Source organism: Aquarana catesbeiana, linkage group LG09, assembly GCF_042186555.1.
Source record: "Aquarana catesbeiana isolate 2022-GZ linkage group LG09, ASM4218655v1, whole genome shotgun sequence".
Lineage (NCBI taxonomy): Eukaryota > Metazoa > Chordata > Amphibia > Anura > Ranidae > Aquarana > Aquarana catesbeiana.
This window is the reverse complement of record NC_133332.1, coordinates 5,822,212-5,846,678: the sequence shown is the minus strand read 5'-3', so window position 1 is coordinate 5,846,678 and position 24,467 is coordinate 5,822,212. Positions and strand designations below refer to the sequence as shown.

General features: G+C 46.8%; 1 protein-coding gene across 1 annotated transcript; it reads left to right on the top strand.

The window, feature by feature from the left end:
- Positions 1 to 713: 713 nt before the first annotated feature.
- Positions 714 to 23,905, top strand: LOC141107397 (uncharacterized). Its single transcript, XM_073598099.1, has 4 exons — positions 714 to 1,232; positions 1,332 to 1,382; positions 19,219 to 19,377; positions 21,923 to 23,905. The coding sequence occupies exons 1-4, from the start codon at positions 954 to 956 to the stop codon at positions 22,097 to 22,099; spliced, it is 666 nt and encodes a 221-aa protein (XP_073454200.1). The 5' UTR covers positions 714 to 953; the 3' UTR covers positions 22,100 to 23,905.
- The last annotated feature ends 562 nt before the right edge of the window (positions 23,906 to 24,467 follow it).

Below are 24,467 nucleotides of genomic sequence, written 5' to 3'. Positions count from 1 at the left end.
CTGGTCAGAGTTGAGGGAAAGATGGATGGTCCTAAATAGAGGGATATTCCTGAGCAAAACCTGTACCACTCTGTGTGTGATTTGAGGCTAGCACGGAGGTTCACCTTCCAGCAGGACAATGACCCCAAACACACTGCTAAAGCAACACTTGAGTGGTTTAAGGGGAAACATGTAAATGTGTTGGAATGGCCTAGTCAAAGCCCAGACCTCAATCCAATAGAAAATCTGCAGTCAGACTTAAAGATTGCTGTTCACAAGCGCAAAACCATCCAACTTGAAGGAGCTGGAGCAGTTTTGCAAGGAGGAATGGGCAGTGGTAAGATGTGGCAAGCTCATAGAGACTTATCCAAAGCGACTTGGAGCTGTGATAGCCGCAAAAGGTGGCTCTACAAAGTATTGAATTTAAGGGGGTGAATAGTTATGCACATTGACTTTTTCTGTTATTTTGTCCTATTTGTTGTTTGCCTCACAATAAAAAAAAAAAAAAACATCTTCAAAGTTGTGGGCGTGTTCTGTAAATTAAACGATGCAAATCCTCAAACAATCCATGTTAATTCCAGGTAGTGAGGCAACAAAACACGAAAAAATGCCAAGGGGGGTGAATACTTTTGCAAGGCACTGTACTAAAGGCAAATAGACTGTGCACTTTGCGAGAGCAGTTGCTCCAGAGTTCAGTAAATGAGGTAAAGCTTCACTTTGCAAAGGACTAGCCAAGGAAAATTTAAAAAAAAAAAAAAAAAAAAAAAAAAAACAGCATTTTTGCTTGCACCTGATTGGATGATGGAAGTCAGCAGAGCTTCTGCTCACTTACTAAGTTCTGGAGCAACTGCAAAGTGCACAATCTCTTTGCCTTTAGTAAACCAGCCCCAATATAAACGGAGGAAAAAAGAAATTCAGGTCACGATTTCATCTTGCCAACCGCGGACTATCAGCTGTGAGGATCAGATTAGGAAATGTTTTTCTTAGTAACTGTTATCTTTTCAATCACAAGTGGGAAAAAAAACATTTCCTATTGTTGCCAAATATATATAAACATTGTTGCAAGCTCTCTTTCTTTTTTATTTCATGTAAATTCGAAAATGGAGCAGCGTGCAAAGCTTGCAGCCGTTTGCCTCGGAATATGTTTCATCTTCGTGGCTTTTCCTTGCATTTCTTCAACGAGAGTTTACAACCCCGAATATTTCATCGAACGCATCACCGCTTTACTAACAAAACTGGCAGAGGAACCTTCGGTAAGAGAAGCCTTGAAGATCGCAAAGATTATTGTTAATAATTAGATGTTGGGTTACATTGTGCGATTTTTGTTTTCTGTTTTTTGTTTTCCATTCTAGATAAAAAAATCTTCTTACTTCAGAGTGGAGGGTCCAACAACCGCAGATTGGGTAAGATCGGTAGTTTTTTTTTGTTTTTTTTTTCGTAACTGAAAGTAACATTTTATGAGGGAAAAAAAAGGATTTGATCGGCTGCTGATTTTGTGCGTTTGCCCCACTGACAAAGAAACCAGTCAATAATTTCTATAATTCAGGGCCAGATTAATGCCCTGTACACACGGTCGGACTTCCCGACGGAATATGCGCGATCAGAGCTTGTTGCCGGAAATTCCGACCGTGTGTGGGCTACATCGGACTTTTTCCCCATCGGAATTTCCGACACACAAAGTTTGAGAGCAGGCTATAACATTTTTCCGACAACAAAATCCAATCCTTTAAGACCCCTTTCACACTGGGGCGTTTTTAAGGCATTTTTCAGGCGCTTTAGCGTTTAAAAAAGCGACGGTAAAGCGCCTGAAAGAAGCCTCATCTGCAATCCCAATGTGAAAGCCCGAGTGCTTTCACACTGAGACCCCTTTCACACTGGGGCGTTTTTCAGGCGCTTTAGCGTTTAAAAAAGCGCCTGTAAAGCGCCTGAAAGAAGCCTCATCTGCAATCCCAATGTGAAAGCCCGAGTGCTTTCACACTGGGGCGCTGCTCTGGCAGGGCGTCAAAAAAAGTTGCAACGCTTTCATGTTTTTGCCACCGGGCTGGGTGTGCTGATGGCCCGAGCCCTTTCACACTGCCAGTGCCCGAAAAACGCCTGAAAAACGCCCCAGTGTGAAAGGGGTCCTAAGCAGCACTTTACCAGCATTTTTCAGGCGCTGGCAGTGTGAAAGGGCTTGGGCTTTCACATTGGGATTGCAGATGAGGCTTCTTTCAGGCGCTTTCCTGGCGCTTTTTTTAACACTAAAGCACCTGAAAAACGCCTGGAAAAACGCCCCAGTGTGAAAGGGGTCTAAATTCCGATTGTGTGTACACAAATCCGATGGACAAAGTGCCACGCATTGCTCAGAATAAATTAAGGCTGCTTCCACACTGGGGCGGTGGGTGCGTCGGCGGTAAAACAGCGCAATTTTTAGCGCTGCTTTACCGTCGTTTTTGCGGCGGTATTCGGCCACTAGCGGTGCGGTTTTAACCCCCGTTGGTGGCCGAAAAAGGGTTAAAACCGCTGGCATAGCGCAGCTATAGCCGCGGTATTGCCGCGGTATAGCCGCGCAGCCCCATCGATTTCAATGGGCAGGAGCGGTTTAGGAGCGGTGAATACACCGCTCCTTCACCGCTCCAAAGATGCGGCTTGCAGGAGATTTTTTTCTCTCCTGCCAGCGCACCGCTTCAGTGTGAAAGCCCTCTGGATTTCACACTGAAGAAACAGTAGAGGCAGTTTTAGGTCGGTTTGCAGGCGCTATTTTTAGAGCAATAACGCCTGCAAACCGCCCCAGTGTGAAAGGGCTCTAAGAGACGAAAGCTATTGGCTACTGCCCCGTTTATAGTCCCGACGTACGTGTTTTACGTCACCGCGTTCAGAACGATCTGATTTTCCGTCAACTTTGTGTGACCGTGTGTATGCAAGACAAGTTTGAGCCAACATCCGTCGGAAAAAATCCACGGATTTTGTTGTCGGAATGTCCGATCAATGTCCGACCGTGTGTACGGGGCATTAGACCATCATGGGCCTGGTGCTGAGGATTTTGGTGGCCTTTTTATGGAAAGAAAATGAAAATACAAACAATTTTTTGCTAAAGCAAATTAAATATACTCTCACCAGTAATTAGGAATGGGCTGTCTGTTCGGGTCGAATATGAGTTCGACTCGAACATCGGCTGTTCGCCCGTTCTCCGAATAGCGAGCAATTTGGGGTGTTCGCAGCAAATTCAAAAGCGTGGAACACCCTTTAAAAGTCTATGGGAGAAATCAAAAGTGCTAATTTTAAAGGCTTATATGCAAGTTATTGTCATAAAAAGTGTTTGGGGACCCGGGTCCTGCCCCAGGGGACATGGATCAATGCAAAAAAAAGTTTTAAAAACGTCCGTTTTTTCGGGAGCAGTGATTTTAATAATGCTTAAAGTGAAACAATAAAAGTGTAATATCCCTTTAAATTTCGTACCTGGGGGGTGTCTATAGTATGCCTGTAAAGGGGCGCATGTTTCCCGTGTTTAGAACAGTCTGACAGCAAAATGACATTTCTAAAGGAAAAAAAAGTCATTTAAAACTACTAGCGGTAGCGCCGGCTGCTTTAGTGAATTGTCGGGTCTCTACAATACTCATAAAAGTCATTGAAAAAGACGGCCTGGGGTTCCCCCCACAGTCCATTACCAGGCCCTTTGGGTCTGGTATGAATATTAAGCGGAACCTCGAACCAAAATTTAAAGAAAAAAATGCGTGGTGGTACCCCCAAATTCCATACCAGACCCTTCAGGTCTGGTATGGATATTAAGAGGAACCCCGCGCCAAAATTAAAAAAAAAAAATTCATACCAGACCCAAAGGGCCTGGTAATGGACTGTGGGGGGAACCCCAGGCCGTCTTTTTCAATGACTTTTATGAGTATTGCAGAGTACTTTTAAATTACTTTCTTTTCCTTTAGAAATGTCATTTTGCTGTCAGACTGTTCTAAACATGGGAAACATGCGCCCCTTTACAGGCATATTATAGACACCCCCAGGTACGAAATTTAAAGGAATATTTCACTTTTATTGTTTCACTCTAAGCATTATTAAAATCACTGCTCCCGAAAAAACATCAGTTTTTAACTTTTTTTGCATTGATCCTTATCCCCTGGGGCAGGACCCGGGTCCCCAAACACTTTTTATGACAATAACTTGCATATAAGCCTTTAAAATTAGCACTTTTGATTATTCCCGTTCGTGTCCCATAGACTTTAATGGTGTTCGAACAAATTTTTTGCCTGTTCGCATGTTCTGCTGTGAACCAAACCGGGGGGGTTTTCAGCCCATCCCTACCAGTAATACCAGCCATGCAGCCTCTCTGCAGCTGCAGCACCACCTGCTATGCGGTCTCTCACCAGCAGCAACATAGGGTGACCACATTTCCAAACTGCCATTCAGGGAAAACCATCCCCCTCTTAACAAAAGATGGGGGGGGGGGGATTTGTCAGGCAAATGGCTGGTGTTAGCACTTAAAATCATCCTGGCACCATGCTTGATATGGTATCAGGATGATATTTTTCCATTATTTCTATTACTAGGCCTGCCACCAAATACAGTGTGCTACTTGCCACCAACAGCCTGCCACCAGATACAGTGTGCCACTTGGCACCAGCAGCCTGCCACCAGATACAGTGTGCTACTTGCCAACCACAGCCTGCCACCAGATACAGTGTGCCACTTGCCACCAGCAGCTTGCCACTCCCTTCAGGACTCTGCCCGGACAGGTAGACCAGACGGGGCCTGCATAGTCAAACAATTCCCCAGAGCCCCCACCCCTCCTGAGCTTGGATGGTATGGCTGTGTGTGAAATGAATGCCAGGAATATTGATCAGACCAAGTTTTACGGGGGGGGGGGGGGGGGGGGTTGTGTATACAAGCCTTTGGGCTCACACTGGTGTGTTGTAGTTTGGCTGCACTGCTTGTGCATCTGCAGTTTTAGCTGCAGTCCTATTGATTTATAATAGGTTGCAGGTTTTTGCCGCATTTTCAGTGGCGGCCGGTGCTCAAAATTTTTTGGAGGGGGCAAACAAACTGAAAAATACTAAACCCCCCCATCAATTGCAGCCTCACTGTGCCCATCAAATGCAGCCACTGTGCCCATCAAATGCAGCCATTGTGCCCATCAAATGTAGCCACTGTGCCCATCAAACGCAGCCACTTGTGCCCATCATATGCAGCCATTATGCTCATCAAACACAGCCACTGTGCCCATCATATGCACCCACTTGTGCCCATCACATGCAGCCACTGTGCCTATCAAACGCAGCCACTTGTGCCCATCATATGCAGCCACTTGTGCCCATCATATGCAGCCACTTGTGCCTATAATATGCAGCCACTGTGCCCATCAAATGCGGCCACTTGTGCCCATCATATGCAGCCACTGTGCCCATCATATGCAGCCACTGTGCCCATCATATGCAGTCACTGTGCCCATCATATGCAGCCACTTGTGCCCATCATATGCAGCCACTTGTGCCCATCACATGCAGCCATTGTGCCCATCACATGCAGCCATTGCGCCCATCACATGCAGCCATTGTGCCCATCATATCCAGCCACTTGTGCCGATCATATGCAGCCACTTGTGCCCATCATATGCAGCCACTTGTGCCCATCATATGCAGCCACTTGTGCCCATCATATGCAGCCACTTGTGCCCATTATATGCAGCCACTTGTGCCCATTATATGCAGCCACTTATGCCCAGTATATGCAGCCAGGCTCGGCTGTCACTTCACTAAACCCCCCCAGCGCGTGTGGCTGGTCCAGTGTCACTTACCGCTAGTGTGGCGGGGCTCTGACATATGTGAAAACTGCAGATATGATATTTTCTATTGGGTGTATAGATATTGTCGGATTGAAAAAAACGGTGTAGGTTCCCCCCAGTCCATTACTAGGCCCTTCGGGTCTCAAATGGATTTTAACCACTTGCTACCCGCCCACCGTCAAATGACGGTGGGGCAGTGCGGCTCTCCTTCTGGGTGGACATCATATGACAGCTTCCCAGAACGGCCGCTCTCGTGCTCCCTCTGAGGCATGTAGCACAGCGATTGCGGCAGCGCCATGTTGCTAGGACATGGCGCGACATCGATCTCTGTATAGAGCCGCTGCCACGACTCTTTAACCATGTGATCGGTTGTGTCCAATCACAGCCGATCACATGTAAACACAGAGATGCCAGTAACATAGTTGCCAACATTGTGGGAGCCCTGAGCGTGTCACCTGCCACGTTGCCTGCCACCAGATGCCATCAGGTGCCCCCAGCAGAATCCCTCCTTACATCAGGTGCCCCATCAGCGGAGCCTTCCTCACATCTGTGTCCCCAGCAGTGGAGCCCCTCCTTACATCTGTGTCTCCATCAGCGGAGCCCCTCCTTACATCTGTGTCTCCATCTGCGGAGCCCCTCCTTACATCTGTGTCTCCATCAGCGGAGCCCCTCCTTACATCTGTGTCTCCATCAGCGGAGCCCCTCCTTACATCTGTGTCTCCATCAGCGGAGCTCTCCTTACATTTGTGTCCCCATCAGGGGAGCCCTCCTTACATCTGTGTCCCCATCAGCGGAGTCCTCCTTACATCTGGTGTCCCCATCACCGGAGTCCTCCTTACATCTGTCTCCATCAGCAGAGCCCTCCTTACATCTGTGTCCCCATCAGCGGAGTCCTCCTTACATCTGGTGTCCCCATCACCGGAGTCCTCCTTACATCTGTGTCCCCATCAGTCCTCCTTACATCTGTGTCCCCATCAGTCCTCCTTACATCTGTGTCCCCATCAGTCCTCCTTACATCTGGTGCCCCCCTGCGACATGCAGACTGGCCCCCCGTGACATCCAGACTGCCCCCCCCGTGACATCCAGACTGGCCCCCCTGTGACATGCAGACTGGCCCCCCTGTGACATGCAGACTGGCCCCCCACTGTGACATCCAGATTGCCCCCCCTGTGACATCCAGATTGCCCCCCCTGTGACATGCAGACTGCCCCCCCTGTGACATCCAGACTGGCCCCCCCCCTTGAAATGCAGACGGCCCCCTGGACATCCAGATTGGTCCCCCTGTGACATCCAGACTATACGGGCCCCAAAGTTAGTCAACCGGAGCCGCGTGGTTACAATGAGCTGCGGCGCCGCCCATCCCCCGCCCCTTTCCATAACAGGTCACAGAGACTGGCAGCGGGGCAGAGCGGGGCAGGGCTGCAGCTCAATTTCTATTGTAGCCATCCAGCCAGCCTACTTCTACTACTACAGTCTTCTTGAAAATGGCGGCCGGCAGAGACATTGTCTCCGCCGGCCGCGGACCTCTAGCGTCCGTCGGAGCGGACCTTGGCGGCAAAAATCAGAAAAAACGAATTTCCCAGGACATTTCCCAGGAAACGATTAAATCAGGAAAAAGGTCTACATCTCCCGGAAATGTCCCGGCGAATTCGGGACAGTTGGCAACTATGCGGTGATCGGAGCTCCTCGCCTCACACTGACAGAGTGTGAGGAGAGGAGAGCCGATCAGCGGCATCTCCTTGCAGAGGACATCTAGGTATGTAATCAGGGCACTGATCATCAGTGCCTTGATGACAATAAAGCCCGACAGTGCCAGCAATAAGTGCCCACCAGCCACCAGTGCCAGCAATGAGTGCCCACCACTGCCCACCAGTGCCAGCAATCAGAGGCTATTAGTGATGCCAGTCAGTGCTGGCTATCAGTGCTGCCCATCAATGCCCATCATTGATGCCCATCAATGCTGCCCATCAATGCCACCCATCAGTGCCGCCTATCCGTGCCGCCCATCTGTGCCCACCAGTGCCGCCTATCTGTGCCCACCAGTGCCGTCTGTGCCCACCAGTGACACCCATCAGTGCCCATCATTGCCACCCAGTGCCGCCTTCCAGTGCTCATCAGTTCCTCATATCAGTGCCCATAAGTGGGGCATATTCGTGCCTCCTCATCAGTGCCACCTAATCAGTGCCCATAAGTGCCGCCTCATCAGTGGCCATCAGTGCCGCCTCATCAGCGCCCACCAGAGGAGAAAAATTACTTATTTATAAAATTTACTGTCAGAAACTAAGAAAAACTTTATTCTTTTTCCAAATTTTCGTTTGTTTTTTTTAGGAAAAAATAAAAAACCCAGAAGTGATTAAATACCACCAAAAGAAAGATGATAAAAAATTCACATGGTTACAGTGCAGCATGACTGCGCAATTGTCATTCAAAGTGTGAGAGCGCTGAAAGCTGAAAAATGGCCTGGGCAGGAAGGGGGTGTAAATGCCCAGTATTGAGGTGGTTAAGGGGAACCCTGTGCCAAATTTTTTTTTTAAATGGCATGGGGGGTCCCCCAAAAAACCATACCAGGCCCTTCAGGTCTGGTATGGTTATTAAGGGGAATCCCACGCCAAAATTTTTTTAAAAATGGGGTGGGGGTCCCCCCCAAAATCCACAAAGGCCTCATCCCCACAACCCTTGCCCAAAGGTTGTGGAGGTCTGCGGGCGGGGGGGGCTTATCAGAATCTGGAAGCCCCCTTTAACAAGATCCCAGCCCCCCCTATGTGAATGGGTATTGGGTACATTGTACCCCTACGCATTTACCAAAAAAAGTTTCAAAAAAGTAAAAATTACAGGAGACAGTTTTGGAAATCCCTGTATTTAAAAAAAAAAAATGTGTCCCGCGATGTCCATCCCTCTTCAATCATGGTGCCAATGGTCCCGAAGAAAAAAAAACTTCACCTTCATGGGAGGCGTCCAATCGAGTGCCATCTTTTTGCTTTAACAGCTCTTATATAGTCAAGGGCGGGGTCACTCGATTACGTTAGCGGGTGGCCCGTCCTTGGCTTTATAAGAGCTTTCGAAAGCAAAAGGACGGCAAACAAATGCTTAGGGGGTAAGCAGTGGTGGCCCATAATGAAGGGCGCAGGGGTGCCACCCCCCATCCATGCGTCCGCCCCCTAATCTACATACAGGGCACCGGGTGCATGGATCCCAGTGGGGTTTGTTTATTTTTTTAAGCACATGATTACAGCCAGAGGCTCTAATTGGCTTCAAAAAAGGGTGGGCTTGGGGCCAGGGCCGGATTTCCCACCAGGCCTCGGGAAGCAGTGGTGCAGGGGCAGTGCCGCTCCTGCGGCGACTTCCCGGATTGCCCTGGATTGTCCCTTAATTATGATCTTTGTCCCGTGTCCCGGGCACCTTCGTTCTGGGACAATACAGTGTCCTGGAATGAAAAGAAAAAAAAACGGTCTGCCTCCGCCACTCTGATAGAGTTACACTCATCTGCAGCAGAACTGGTTGCTAGGCTAGGGCCGCCCCGCGTCTAGCAACGAGCGACGTTGGCTGACACGTGGGCAGTGCACCCTATGGGTCCACCCACCTCCTCTCTCCTTCTCCGCCTCCGGCCAGCAGCAGAGAGAGAGAGAGAGACTAGCCAGGCACACCAGAGCGACGAGTCACCAGGATCCAGCCTGTGCCCACTGCCCAGTCAGTGTCAGTGAGTCCCGGGGCCGCCACCACCGCCGACTACTCCCGAGTCCGGCAGCTGCTACAGGGGAGCACATTGCCAGCAGCCTGACTTCTCCAGTCCAGGTTTCCTCCTGACCCTCCTCCCGCCCATGAGGGCCACGAGTTTTGAGCCGCCACTGCGCCAGACAAACTTCCAGGGCCAGGTTAGTGTTTGTTCATGTGGCAGCAAATATCATTCATGACAGCGATACAGCAACTTTCTGGCAAATTCTTGTTTAGTCACTATTCAATTATAAACCACTTAAGCCCAGGCATGTACTGGCCATCGGGACTACCGGGAGTTTCCCGGTGGGCCGATGGCTCAGTGGACCGGTTTCAGTGACAGCCAGTGGCGTCACTAGTGGTGGCTTTTGGGGCTATAGCCCCGAATCTGGGTCCCATAGCCCTAGTCCCAGGGTTCCCCAACCACAGAGCCGCGGCCCACTACCGAGCCATGGCCACTCTGCAGCCATGCAGCATGGGAGAGCCGGAGAGCGAGCGGGCAGGCAGCACGGGAGAGCCAGGCCGGCGAGAGAGCAGAGAGATGACATCATCTCCCATCGCTCGCCCTGCATCACCGCTGTTCCGCCCTTACTGTGCAGCCACGGGCAGCAGAGAGATTACATCATCTCTCACTGCCTGCCCTCTCTCTGGTGACCTTGATGTAAGAAGTGGCTCTCTGGGGACCCTGAGGTAAGGAGGGGCTCTCCAGGACCCTGATGTAAGTGGGTGTATCTCTGGGGACCCTGATGTAAGGGGGGCTCTCTGGGGACCCTGATGTAAGGGGGATTCTCTCTGGGGATCCTGATGTAAGGGGAGGCTCTCTGGGGACCCTGATGTAAGGGGGATTCTCTCTGGGGATCCTGATGTAAGGGGGAGGCTCTCTGGGGACTCTGATGTAAGGGGAAGGCTCTCTGGGGATCCAGATGTAAGAGGGGGCTCTCTGGGGACCCTGATGTAAGGGGAGGCTCTCTGGGGACCCAGATGTAAGGGGGGCTCATTGGGGACCCTAAAGTAAGGTGGAGGCACTCTGGTGACCCTGATGTAAAAGGGGGGCTCTCTGGGGACCCTGATGTAAGTGGGGGGTTCTCTGGGAACCCTGAAAAAAAAGCCATTTATACTTATAGTGGAATGTTTTTACTTTTTTTTTTTTGCGTAATTGCGTATAGTTTATATACTGGTTTGCGCGTGTTTGCAAAATTAAAGTGGGCCGGTCTGGATGAAGTCCAGGGCCACATTTTTGTCCCAGTCCAGCCCTGCTTAAGCCCCGGACCATTTTGCTGGCCAAAGACCAGAGCACTTTTTTGCGATTCGGCACTGCGTCGCTTTAACTGAAAATTGCGCGGTCATGCGACGTGGCTCCCAGACAAAATTGACGTCCTTTTTTTCCCACAAATAGAGCTTTCTTTTGGTGGTATTTGATCACCTCTGCGGTTTTTATTTTTTGCGCTATAAACAAAAATAGAGCGACAAATTTGAAAAAAAAAAAAAAAAACATTATTTTTTACTTTTTGCTATAACTCTGGTTGCTAACTGTTCAGCAGAACAATCTTTTTCATGTCTGAAACGAGTAAAGAACTATTTACGATCATCTTTGGGTCAAGAAAGACTGAACAGTTCAGCTTTACTTGCCATTGAGTCAGAACTTTTAAATACTTTGTCCTACGAAGATATTATCGATGAGTTTGCCAAAAGAAAAGTTAGAACTAAAAAAGTTGTGGGGAGTTTCTTACCGGGCACTTACGCCCCTTCCTGCCCAGTAAAATTTTCAGCTTTCAGCGCAGTGGCACTTTGAATGACAATTACGCGGTCATACAGCGCTGTACCCAAACAAAATTTATCATTTTCTTCCCACATATAGAGCTATTTTTTGGTGGTATTTCATCACCTCTGGGGTTTTTTTTTTGATAAACAAACTAAAAAAGACCAAAATTTTTGAAAAAAAAAGTTTTTCTTAGTTTTTGTCGTAAAATTTTGTTTTCTCCTTCACTGACGGGCACTAATGAGGCGGCACTGATGGGCACTGATGAGGCAGCCCTGATGGGCACTGATGAGTTGGCACTGATAAGGTGGCACTGATGGGCACTGATGAGGAGGCACTGATATGTAGAATTGATGGGCACTGATGAGTTGGCACTGATAAGGTGGTACCGATGGGCACTGATGAGGAGGCACTGATATATAGAATTGATGGGCACTGATAAGTTGGCACTGATAAGGTGGCACTGATGAGGAGGCACTGATATGTAAAATTGATGGGCACTGATAGGCGGCACTGATATGTAGCACTTATGGGCACCAATAGGTGGCACTGATATGCAGCACTGATGGGCACTGACAGGCGGGTGTGATGGGCACTGACAGGCGGCGCTGATTGGCACTGATTGACATTGACAGGTGGCACTGACAGGTGGCACGGATGAGCAGCACTAATGATGAGGTACTGATGTGTTACTGAATGGTGTTACTGCTGGGCACTGATTGGCACTGTGGTGGGCACTGATTGGCTTTCTGGTGTGCTCTGATTGGCACTATGGTGGGCTCTGATTAGCACTATGGTGGGCACTTGGAGGGTTTTTTATTGGGAGAATGCTGGGCACTGATTGGTAGTGTTTTTTGTACATTTGAGGGGGCTGTGGTGATAATCAATGTGCTGATTATCAGCACAGACCCCCCCCTCTGACGTGGAGAGCTGCCGATCGCCTCCGATCGGCTCTCCCTGTCAGCGCAAACCGAGGAATGCCGTTTACCGGCACTTCCTGGTTCATGTTGTGATCAGCTGTGATTGGTCACAGCTGATCACGTGGTAAGAAGCCTCTGACAGAGGCTTCTTATCACGATCGGAGATGCGGGGTGTCAGACTAACACGCCGCACTCACGATCGCCGTGATGCGCGCCCCCCCCCCCCTGCAGGCCGGCATGTTATCCTGCTGAGTGTCAGTAAGTAGTAAATGGAGTGAATGGAGTGAGTAAATGCTTAGTGGGTAAGCATGCAGATTAGTGCTCGATTTTTTTTGTGGGGGGGGGATTATTGCTGACTAGGGATGAGCTTCGTGTTCGAGTCGAACCCATGTTCGACTCGAACATCATCTGTTTGCCCGTTCGCCGAATTGTGAACGATATGGGCCGTTCGCGCCAAATTCGTGTGGCTCGTCACGGCCCATAATTCACTGCGGCATCGCAGTGCATTGCTGGCTGATGATTGGCCAAGCATGCACTATGACCCGCATGCTTGGCCAATCACAGCGCCGTCTGAACAGAGAGCCGTAATTGGCCAAAGCCAAGGAGGCTTTGGCCAATTATGGCTCAGGGGATTTAGTACACGCCCCACACTATATAAGGCCGCCTGCACGGCGGCCCTGTGTAGTGTGTTCCGGTGTGCTGAGAGATAGAGAGAGAGAGAGAGACAGTGTCATTTGATTTGAGTTAGATAGATTAGGCAGAACAGTCAGTCAGTTAGCTGCACTTACAGTGTATTGTGTATATATATGCATCCCAGGTGTTGTGTATATATATATATATATACACTGTATTCAGTTTAGCTAGATCCGTTCCTGTTATCTTCCTACTGACAGGCAGGCTTGTCTTGTTACAGTATATACAGCTACCTGAAGAAAATTACTGGTGTTCTTTTGATCCTATTAGTACCACAGTCAGGCAGCTAGACTATTTACAGTTAGTGTAGTGCGTCCTGCTCACAGTGTTCAGCTAAAAATACAAGTTAGTGCAGTGCGTCCTGCTCACAGTGTTCAGCTAAAAATACAAGTTAGTGCTGTGCGTCCTGCTCACAGTGTTCAGCTAAAAATACAAGTTAGTGCAGTGCGTCCTGCTCACAGTGTTCAGCTAAAAATACAACTTAGTGCTGTGCGTCCTGCTCACAGTGTTCAGCTAAACCTACAAGTTGGTGTAGTAAGACCTCTGCACAGTGTTCATCTAAAGCTACAAGTTAGTGCAGTGCATCCTCCTCACAGTGTTCAGCTAAACCTACAAGTTATTTTTTTGCGAACTCTGCACAGTGTTCACCTAAAGCTACCTGTAGAAGGTTGGTGGTGTTTTCCTGATCCTATCACTACCGCAGGCAGCTAAAAAAAGCTACAAGTTAGTTTTTTGCGAGCTCTGCACAGTGTTCAGCTAAAGCTACCTGTAGAAGGTTGGTGGTGTTCTCATACTACAGGCAGGCAGTTGATTTTGCTAGCTGCAGTATCAGTATATATATATATATATATCCCAGCTTAATGCAGCTACAGGCCATTAGTATGTCTGAAAGGCCAAGAAGGAGAGGCAGACAGTCACAAGCCAATAAGAGAGGGCAAGCAGGCTCTGTGTCTAGTGCTCGTCGTGGAGATGGTGCATCCTCATCAGCACGTGGCCATGGGACACGCTTGGCCTTTTTTTCAGCAGCTGGCCTTGTTGAGCCGCAACATGCGGAAGACTTGGTCGAGTGGATGACCAAGCCGTCCTCATCCTCCTCATCCTCTCTCACCCATGCCCAGGGTACTTTGTCTGGCAAAGCAGCGGCCTCTTCCCTCGGCTCAATGTCATCAGTGACTTCTTTCCCTAGCCCCACCATGTCCTCCTGAGGAGTCCCTCTAACTGTTTGACCACAGTGTTGGGTACATGCTCCAGGAGGATGCCCAGCGTTTGGAAGGCTCTGATGATGATACTGAGCTCGATGAAGGCAGTAACATGAGCACGGACAGAGGGGGTGCCCAAGAAGGACAGCAATCTGGCAGTCATTCTCCCCCTGCTGCAGCATACTGCCAGGTTTGCTCCAGTGATGAGGAGGGAGGGGATAATGAGGTCACTGACTCAACGTGGGTGCCTGATAGGAGAGAGGAGGAGGAGGAGGAGGCGGCACATCACCAACGAGGCAGGATGCCCTCCAGGGGCCAGCCTAAGGGCAGTACATTGACTGCATCACACCCCAAAGCTCCACATGTGCAGGGCGCTGCAGTCTCTGTGCGTTATTTAAAAAGTTCTTTGGTGTGGGCCTTTTTTGAGACGAGTGCATCAGATCGCACCGCTGCTATTTGCAACATATGTCTCAAGCGTATCTCGCGTGACCAAAACATCTCCCACTTGGATACCACATGCTTGACCAGACATATGTTGACCTGCCATGCAGTTCGTTGGCAAGCGTATCTAAAAGACCCACACCAAAGAACAAAGAGGACCTCTCCTTGCTCCTCATCAGCTGAGATTTCCAACCCCACTATACCTTCAGTCCTCTCTGAGACCTGCACAGAGAGGAATGAAGGTGTAGAATTAGGTGTGTCACAGCCAAGTACTTGTGGGCAATCTGCTTTTGGTACACCGACGTCAGATTGTACCAGGCAAATTTCCCTGCCCCAGCTGCTGCACCGCCGAAAGAAGTTTGCTCCCAGCCATCCACATGCCCAGCGGTTGAATGCTAGCTTGGCAAAATTGCTAGCACTTCAACTGCTGCCTTTTCAGTTGGTAGACTCTGCCCCCTTCCGTGAGTTTGTGGAATGTGCGGTTCCTCAGTGGCAGGTACCCAAACGCCACTTTTTCTCACGGAAGGCGATTCCGGCTCTCTACCGGCATGTGGAAGGCAATGTCCATGCCTCGCTGGACAGGGCGGTCAGCGGTAAGGTGCATATTACCGCTGACTCATGGTCCAGCAGGCATGGACAGGGACGTTACCTAAGTTTCATGGCGCATTGGGTGACTCTGCTGGCAGCTGGGAAGGATGCAGGACAAGGTGCAGTAGTGTTGGAGGTTGTTCCGCCACCACGCCTCCAAAATGCTAATGATTGTGACACACCTCTCTCCTCCACCCCCTCCTCTTCTTCTTCCTCCATGGCCTCTTCCTGTGCTTTGTCCTCGGAACCAGCGGTGCTCCGTAGCCGTTCAAGGGGCTACGCAAGTACGCAGGCCAAAAAGATGCCATGCGGTGCTTGAGCTGGTGTGCTTTGGGGACAGGAGCCACACTGGGGCAGAGGTTCTGTCAGCTCTGCAGGGGCAGGTTCAGAGGTGGTTGACGCCACGCCAACTTAAGGCAGGAATGGTGGTTTGCGACAATGGCACCAACCTCCTCTCTGCCCTCCGACAGGGACAAATGACCCATGTGCCCTGTTTGGCTCACGTCCTTAACTTGGTGGTGCAGCGGTTCTTGGGCAGGTACCCGGGCTTACAGGATGTCCTGAGGCAGGCCAGGAAAGTCTGTGTGCATTTCCGCCGGTCATATAATGCCAGTGCTCGGCTGACGGACCTCCAAAAGGAGTTTAACCTGCCCAAGAACCGCCTAATCTGTGACATGCCCACCAGGTGGAACTCAACGTTGGCCATGCTGCAGCGGCTGCACATGCAGCAGAGGGCCATCAATGAGTACCTGTGCGACTATGGCACAAGGACAGGGTCAGGGGAGCTTGGTTTTTTTTTTCCCCACGCCAGTGGGCCATGTTTAGGGATACATGCACTGTCCTGTCACCATTTGAGGTGGCCATGAGGATGGTGAGCAGTGACAGTGCATGCATCAGTGACACTGTCCCCCTTGTCCACCTGTTGGAGCACACGCTGCGTGGAATAATGGACAGGGCACTTGAGGCAGAACAGAGGCAGGAAGAGGAGGACTTCCTTAGCTCTCAAGGCCCCCTTTATCCAGACAGTGTTCCTGCGTGCCCGCCGATCACACAGGAAGAGGAGGAGGAGGAGGAGGAGGAAGATTGTGTCAGTATGGAGGTGGAGCCTGGCACTCAGCATCAGCAGCAGTCTTTAAGGGATCAGTCCCAAGAAACACATGGACTTGTACGTGGCTGGGAGGAGGTGGCTGCGGACCATGTCGTCCTTAGTGACCCAGAGGACTCCGGACCGAATGCCTCAGCAAACCTACGCTGCATGGCCTCCCTGATCTTGCAAAGCCTGCGTAAGGATCCTCGTATTCGTGGTATCAAGGAGAAGGACCAATACTGGCTGGCAACCCTCCTTGATCCACGTTACAAGGGTAAGGTTGCGGACCTTATCTTGCCATCGCAGAGGGAGCAGAGGATGAAACATCTTCGGGAGGCCTTGCAGAAAGGTCTGTGCAATGCGTTCCCAGAGACTGGGAGGTTACAAACTCCTGTTTCTGGACAACGTGTTGCTGAGGCTTCGGTCAGTCAAAGAAGGAGCGGTGGAGAAGGTGGCCATCTGACCGATGCGTTCAGACAATTTTTTGGTCCGCAGCCCCAAGGTATGATCGGTTCCAGCAACCATCGCCAGCGTCTGTTTTACATGGTGCAGGAATACCTAGGGGCAAGATCAGACTTGGACACCTTTCCCACCTAAAATCCTCTGGGTTACTGGGTCTTGAGGATGGATCACTGGCCAGAGCTTGCACAGTATGCAATTGAGCTACTGGCCTGTCCTGCATCCAGCGTTCTTTCGGAACGCACATTCAGTGCTGCTGGAGGCGTGGTAACCGATCACAGGGTGCGTCTGTCCACCGACTCGGTCGATCGACTGACCTTCATAAAAATGAATCAGTCTTGGATCACCACCAGCTACCAAGCACCTGATGCTGATGTAACCGAATAATTTTTTTTGAAATCTCAGATCCCTTCAAAGACTGCCTATGCTGATGCTGAGTGACTATCCCTGAGTAATTATCCTCTTCCTCCTCAATCATCACGCTGATAGCTTGTAAGAACATTTTTGGTTCTGGGCGCCACCACCAGTGCCTAAGGCCCAATTTTTCTGCCCCTGGGGCGTGTAATTACAATTTTTAATGCAATACTTTGCAGCAGGGCTCGTTCCTGCGTTCCAACTAGAGTGTCTGTGAGGGGTTGCAATGTTGTGGCACCAGCACCAGTGCCTAAGGCCCAATTTTTCTGCCCCTGTTTAACAGGGGCATGTAATTACAATTTTTGATGCAATACTTTGCAGCAGGGCTCGTTCCTGCGTTCCAACTAGAGTGTCTGTGAGGGGTTGCAGTGTTGTGGCACCAGCACCAGTGCCTAAGGCCCAATTTTTCTGCCCCTGTCTAACAGGGGCATGTAATTACAATTCTTGATGCAATACTTTGCAGCAGGGCTCGTTCCTGCGTTCCAACTAGAGTGTCTGTGAGGGGTTGCAGTTTTGTGGCACCAGCACCAGTGCCTAAGGCCCAATTTTTCTGCCCCTGTTTAACAGGGGCGTGTAATTACAATTTTTGATGCAATACTTTGCAGCAGGGCTCGTTCCTGCGTTCCAACTAGAGTGTCTGTGAGGGGTTGCAGTGTTGTGGCACCAGCACCACCACCACCACCACCACCAAAGGCCCAATTTTTCTGCCCCTGTTCAACAGGGAAATGTAATTACAATTCTTGATCTACTATTTCACAGCAGGGCCCATTTCTGCACCCACCAAGAGCGAGTGAGGACTTACAGTGTTGTGGCACCAGCACCACCACCACCACCACCAAAGGCCCAGTTTTTCTGCCCCTGTTCAACAGGGGCATGTAATTACAATTCTTGATCTAATATTTCACAGCAGGGCCCTGTGAGGGCTTACAGTGTTGTGGCCACAACAACACCTAAGGCCCAAATTTCTGCTGAGTATATAGGGCAGGCCCCTACTTTCAAACATCTAATTTACAAACGACTCCTACTTGCAAACGGAAGGAGACAACAGGAAGTGAGATGAAATCTACCCCTAGGAAGGGAAATTCTCTCCTGTAAGAGTTAATATGGGAAAAACATTTCTCCTTTCCACTGATGCTTTCCAATCCTTGTTCCACAAAAAACCCCAAATTCTCAAAAAACATTTGTCATTGGGACAAAAAGTGAGGTGAAATCTTCTAAAGAGGAGGAAAGACAGCAAAACAAATGTCACAGGGGTGATAACCCTTCCCTATGTTTTCCAAAAAGCTTAAAAAAGATTTTTTGTCTGGAGCTAAACACGTTAAAAATGTACCCGTTCAAAATTACAAACAGATTCTACTTAACAACAAACCTACAGTCCCTGTCTTGTTTGCACCGCCTGTATACTGCTGTTCAGAGTATATAGGGCCTGGGGGCCCCACACCTTTCCTTATTTTAATTTGGGTGCGGGGTTCCCCTTAATATCCATACAAGACCCAAAGGGCCTGGTAATGGACTGGGGGGTACCCATGCCGTTTGTCTCACTGATTTTCATCCATATTGCCAGGACCCGACATTACATTAAACCCGCAAGCAGTTTTAAATGAGATTTTTTCCTTTAAAAATGACATTTGGTGCAGGGACTGTTCTAAACACGGGAAACACGCGTCACTTTACAGGCATACTATAGACACACCCCAGGTACGATATTTAAAGGAATATTTCACTTTTTTTTTTACTTTAAGCATCATTAAAATCACTGCTCCCGAAAAAACGGCCGTTTTTAAAACTTTTTTTTGCATTGATCCCTGTCCCCTGGGGCAGGACCCGGGTCCCCAAACCCTTTTTAGGACAATACCATGCAAATTAGCCTTTAAAATGAGCACTTTTGATTTCGAACGTTCGAGTCCCATAGACGTCAATGGGGTTCTAACGTTCGTGCGAACTTTCGGTCCGTTCGCAGGTTCTGGTGCGAACCGAACCAGGGGGTGTTCGGCTCATCCCTATTGCTGATCCATAATGCTCATACATGTTGGGGGGGGCGCACCAATTTGGCATGCTCGCCCTGGGCTCTAGATGACCTTGCCCCGGCACCATTTGGCAGGTGGCAACAAAGAAGAAGCCGGGAATGAAATGTTATTTGTTGGCAGTTTATCAATACATCTGATCATTTACATTGTTTCCAATTGTTTTTTCTTCAGGAAAACAATGAAAAGTGTGAAGGATCATTTATGGATATATTTGAAAATGGAACACAAAAGATCTCGCATCATTTTCAACATAACCAAATTATAGGCAACATCAGCAAGAGCATACATAAATGTGTGAAACAATTGGAGAACGATTGTCCGAACCTGAAGGTAAGCCGCGCATATTCACTTTGTGAACGTCTAAGAATTGGATTTGCCACTAGACGTGTGCGGCGCGTTTCGTTCCAAATTGAAATTCGGACACAATTTTTGTTATTACGAAATCCGGATGTATCCGAACTTCCAAATTACAATAGTAAGAAATTTAAGCAAATCCGAAATAACAAATCCAAATTTCGGACAGAATTCAAATTCAAATTGTTTTCTAATCGAATTCAAATAGTTTTTGAATCGAATTCAAATTTCCGAAGAGACTAAAATAGAATAGAAAATAAAGGGATAGAATAGGAAAGAATATAATAGAAAATAAAAGAATAGGATATTGTAGAGTAAAACTGAACAGAATACAAAATCAAAGAATAGAAAAAAAAGAGAGAATAGAAAAAACAAAAGACTATAATACAATAGAGGAAAACAGAATAGAATACAAAATGAAAGAATAGAAAAAAAGATAGAATAGAGAAAAATATAATAGGAAACAAAAGAATAGAATATAATAGAGTAAAACAGAAGAGAATACAAAATAAAAGAATAGGAAAAAAATAGAATAGAAAAAAATATATTAGAATATAATAGAAAATTAAAGAAGAATAGAATATAATAGAGTAAAACAGAACAGAATAAAAGAATAGGGAAAAATAGAACAGAGAAAAATATAATAGAAAATAAAAGAATAGAATATAATAGAGTAAAACAGAACAGAATACAAAATCAAAGAATAGAAAAAAAAGAGAATAGAAAATTATAATTTAATAGAGAATAAAAGAGTATAATATAATAGAGTAAAGCGGAAGAGAATACAAAATAAAAGAATAGAAAAAAATAAAATAAAAGAATAAAAAAAAATAGAATAAAAAGAATATAATAGAAAATAAAAGGATAGAATATAATGGAGTAAAACAGAAGAGAATACAAAATAAAAGAATAGGAAAAAAATAGAATACAGAAGAATAGAATAGGAAATACAAGAATAGAATATAATAGAGTATAACAGAACAGAATACAAAATCAAAGAATAGAAAAAAAGTGAATAGAAAAGAAAAGAATATAATATAATAGAAAATAAAAGAGTATAATATAATAGAGTAAAACAGAAGAAAATACAAAATAAAATAATAGAAAAAAATAGAATAGAGAAGAATAGAATAGAAAAGAAAAGAATATAATAGAGTAAAACAGAACAGAATAGAAAATAAAAGAATAGAAAACAATAGAATAGAAAAAAAGGCACAGAATAGAAAATAAAAGAAGAGCAAAACAGAACAAAATAAAATAGAAAAGAATAAAATGAATATGATAGAAAATAAAAGAATAGAATATAACAGAGTAAACCAGAACAGAATAGAAAATAAAAGAATAGAAAAGAATATAATAGAATATACTAGAAAATAAAAGAATATAATATAATAGAGTAAAACAGAACAGAAAACAAAATAAAAGAATAGAAAACAATAGAACAAAAAAAGGGGGACAGAATAGAAAATAAAAAAGAGAAAAATATAAAATAGAATAAAAAATAAAGGAATAGAATAGAATAACAGTGTGTGAACAAAGGAGAGCCGGTAACTGGCAACTCTGTTTACATTGTGATCAGCTTGTGATTGGCCCTTTACCACGATCCGTGATCAGCTGTGTCTGAAAACAGGATGCAGCGATCACAGTGTGCACCTGATGCACGCCCAAGGGGGCACCTAACACCATCTAGTGGTCATAATGCTATATTTTCTTGCTGAAGACAATTCTGAAAAGTACTGAATTGTGGCCACTAGATGGAGCTGACGATCATAGGAAATACACACACTGTATTAGACACATTACAGGTATTTGTTTACAATGGCTGAGGGGGATGCTGAAACATTTTTGGAAATAGACCCCGGTGAGTGCAAATCCAACTTTTCAAGGCCACTCAGAACCTCTTTGTCAGGTATCACATGTCCTGCCCCCCTTTTTATATTGTAAAGCGGCACTATTCCTCCCACTGACACCTATGATGGGACACTATTCCTCCCACTGATACCAATGATGGGGAACTATTCCTCCCACTGATACCAATGATGGGACACTATTCCTCCCACTGACACCAATGATGGGGACACTATTCCTCCCACTGACACCAATGATGGGACACTATTCCTCCCACTGACACCAATGATGGGGACACTATTCCTCCCACTGATACCAATGATGGGACACTATTCCTCCCACTGACACCAATGATGGGGACACTATTCCTCCCACTGACACCAATGATGGGGCACTATTCCTCCCACTGATAACAATGATGGGGCTCTATTCCTCCCACTGACACCAATGATGGGGCACTATTCCTCCCACTGACACCAATGATGGGACTGGCCCTTTTTTTAGAAAGTTGGGAGACCCCTGATCTTGTCAGTAGGGGGCGTACAGATGCGAGAGCTGAACTGTATATTGTTGATGAAGTCAAATAGCAATTGTACCTTGTTTCAGTAAATATTCAGATACCCCCCTCCCCCCCCATTATTCTCCGTAAATGTTACATTTTTGTCTTTTGCAGAAGGACCACTATGAAGAATGCAAGAGTGAGATAAAGCGCCAGACCGTGATACATTTTGTGGAGGGGTTCTTAAGATTTTCCAATGCATTTCCGATCAGTAAAATGTGCAATAAAATGTTAAAACTGAAATACGATCGCTTTGCGGACAATCGGAATGAAACTTTGCCGATCTGCTGATTCGTTATTTTAAAGTCTTGCAAAATAATGTAGTCGCCATTTTTTACTTTATTACTTCTAAGATTTTCCCACACTTTATCACATTAGAAGTCTCTCTACTGAGTGTTTTGAGCAACCCGTGAATGGCCCCTCCCCCATCCATGAGGGTGAGCTTGGCAGGTCATCAACCAGCTTGGCCGGCGGCTCCTCTGGGCACCGTCATTCACTTGTATATTGCGTCAGGCTTCCAGGCACGCCCCCCCCCCCCTTGCTTCCCGTGCTGTGGTTGGACCCAGCATGTGTTCGTCAGCAGGCTCGCAGCCAATGATTTTTGGCCAATCACAGCACGGATCTGGCTGTTTTTGTTTTTTTTTTTCTCCCTGATCTCACTTACCGCTCAGCGCCAAAATCAGGAAGAAATGCCAGCACACAGCTAACCCTTCGATTGCCCTCCTCTCACTCATCCAGGGTCATTAGTACAGTGACAGTGCACAGTATTATCACTGATCACTGCATTAGCCCCCTCCCCCCCCGTTCACACCGAATCCGGCTTTGAAATCGCGCAACGTCACTTGAAGCCGCACGATTCAGTTCAGTGCGACTCCAGGTGCGACTTGGCTGACACCTGTGCGACTTCATGCCGAGATGTCTATGCAAGTCGCGCGTGAAATCGCAAAAGATAGTGCGGGAACCTTGTTTTTTTCCCCTGTTGCTGACAGTAGGGGTGCGACTTGTCATGCGATTTGGATCGGTAAAATCGCATGACAAGTCGCACTGGTGTGAACGGGGGGCTAAGTGTCACTAGCGATGTCAAAATGGGGTCGATATACTATATCTGGTGAAGCTGTGCGTGGCGGCCAATCAGCTTCTAACTTCAGCTTGTTCAATGAAGCTTTGACAATAAAACCTGGAAGCTGATTGGTCTCTAAGCAGAGCTGCACCAGATTTTGCACCATGCAGTTTTGGTAAATAACCCCCCCCCCCATAGGGTCAGTTAGTCAGTTAGTGTCCCTCCCAGCCAGTGCCAGTTAGTGCCAGTCCCTGATTGGCCTCCACACTACCACAAGTCTCTGCCATTACAGGTATAGAGTACAGTAGCGGCTGGTGGGGTTTTTTTGGGCGGGGGGGCGGCAAACAAACCCCCCCACCTCCGGTCGGTGGGTCTCCAGCTCGGTTGGGTCTCTTCCAGCACTTACCCCATCTAGGTTCCGGACGGGCAGCACCGCGATGGGCTGGCATCTCCTCCTCCTCTACATCTCAGCAGCTTCCGCTGACCGTCTCCTCCCTCCTCCTTCTCCTCCTCCTAGGCGTCCAATAGGATCGCCTGTCCTTTCAGCCAATCGGGTGAAGGGTCTCACAACCCCGCTTCCTGATTGGCCCGGGAGGAGGGTCAGTGTAAGGATAGCGAATATTCATACGATATTGTCACACAACCGGGTGCGCCCCGAGCCTACCCTTTTTCGAAGCCAACTAGAGCCTCGAATCACGTGCTTCATAAAAAAAATAAAAATAAAAATAAGAAAAAAATTATAATAATTAAAATAATAAAATAAGAATAATTTTAAAAGTTTAACAAAATAAGAAAATATAATAATAATTAGAAAAATAAAATAAGAATAATTTAAAAAAATTTTTAAAATAAGAAAATATAATAATAATTAGAAAAATAAAATTATAATAATTAAAATAATAAAATAAGAATAATTTTAAAAATTTACAAAAAAAGAAAATATAATAATAATTAGAAAAATAAAATAAGAATAATTTAAAAAAATTTTTAAAATAAGAAAATATAATAATAATTAGAAAAATAAAATAAGAATTTTTTTTTTTAAATAATGCCTAGATCAAGGTCAGTGTCAGGGTTAGTGTTTGAGTCAAGGTCAGGGCCAAAGGTCGGGGTCAGTGTTTTTTTAAATACTAAAATTAATTAGTATTAGGCTGGGTTCAGACTGGTGCGCTGTGCGATATTGCATGTGATTCGCGCCGCACTACTGTGCAAATCACATGCGATGTCTGTGCGATGCGGATTCAATCATAAAGATTGTATGGCTCAATTTGCATCGCATATGGACCAAAGTCATGCAGGACCCCCCTTTTTTTTTTTAAGCAGCAAGATAAGCAATTCGCATAAGTATATTATTTTAGAAAAATAAATTCTTTATTAAGGTTTACATGTAATATTCGCATGGCAGTTAAAATATGAGCTCTGGTAGCAGAATAAAAACCATTCCAAATACATAAAGTGCAAACACAGAATTATATATACATGCCATTACATATCAGAATGTTTGTTGTATAACATTGACGCGTTTCGACCCGTGCACTTGGTGTCTTCTTCAGAGGATTGGTTTGCAGCAAATAAATTGCATTTAGCATGGTGGAAGGG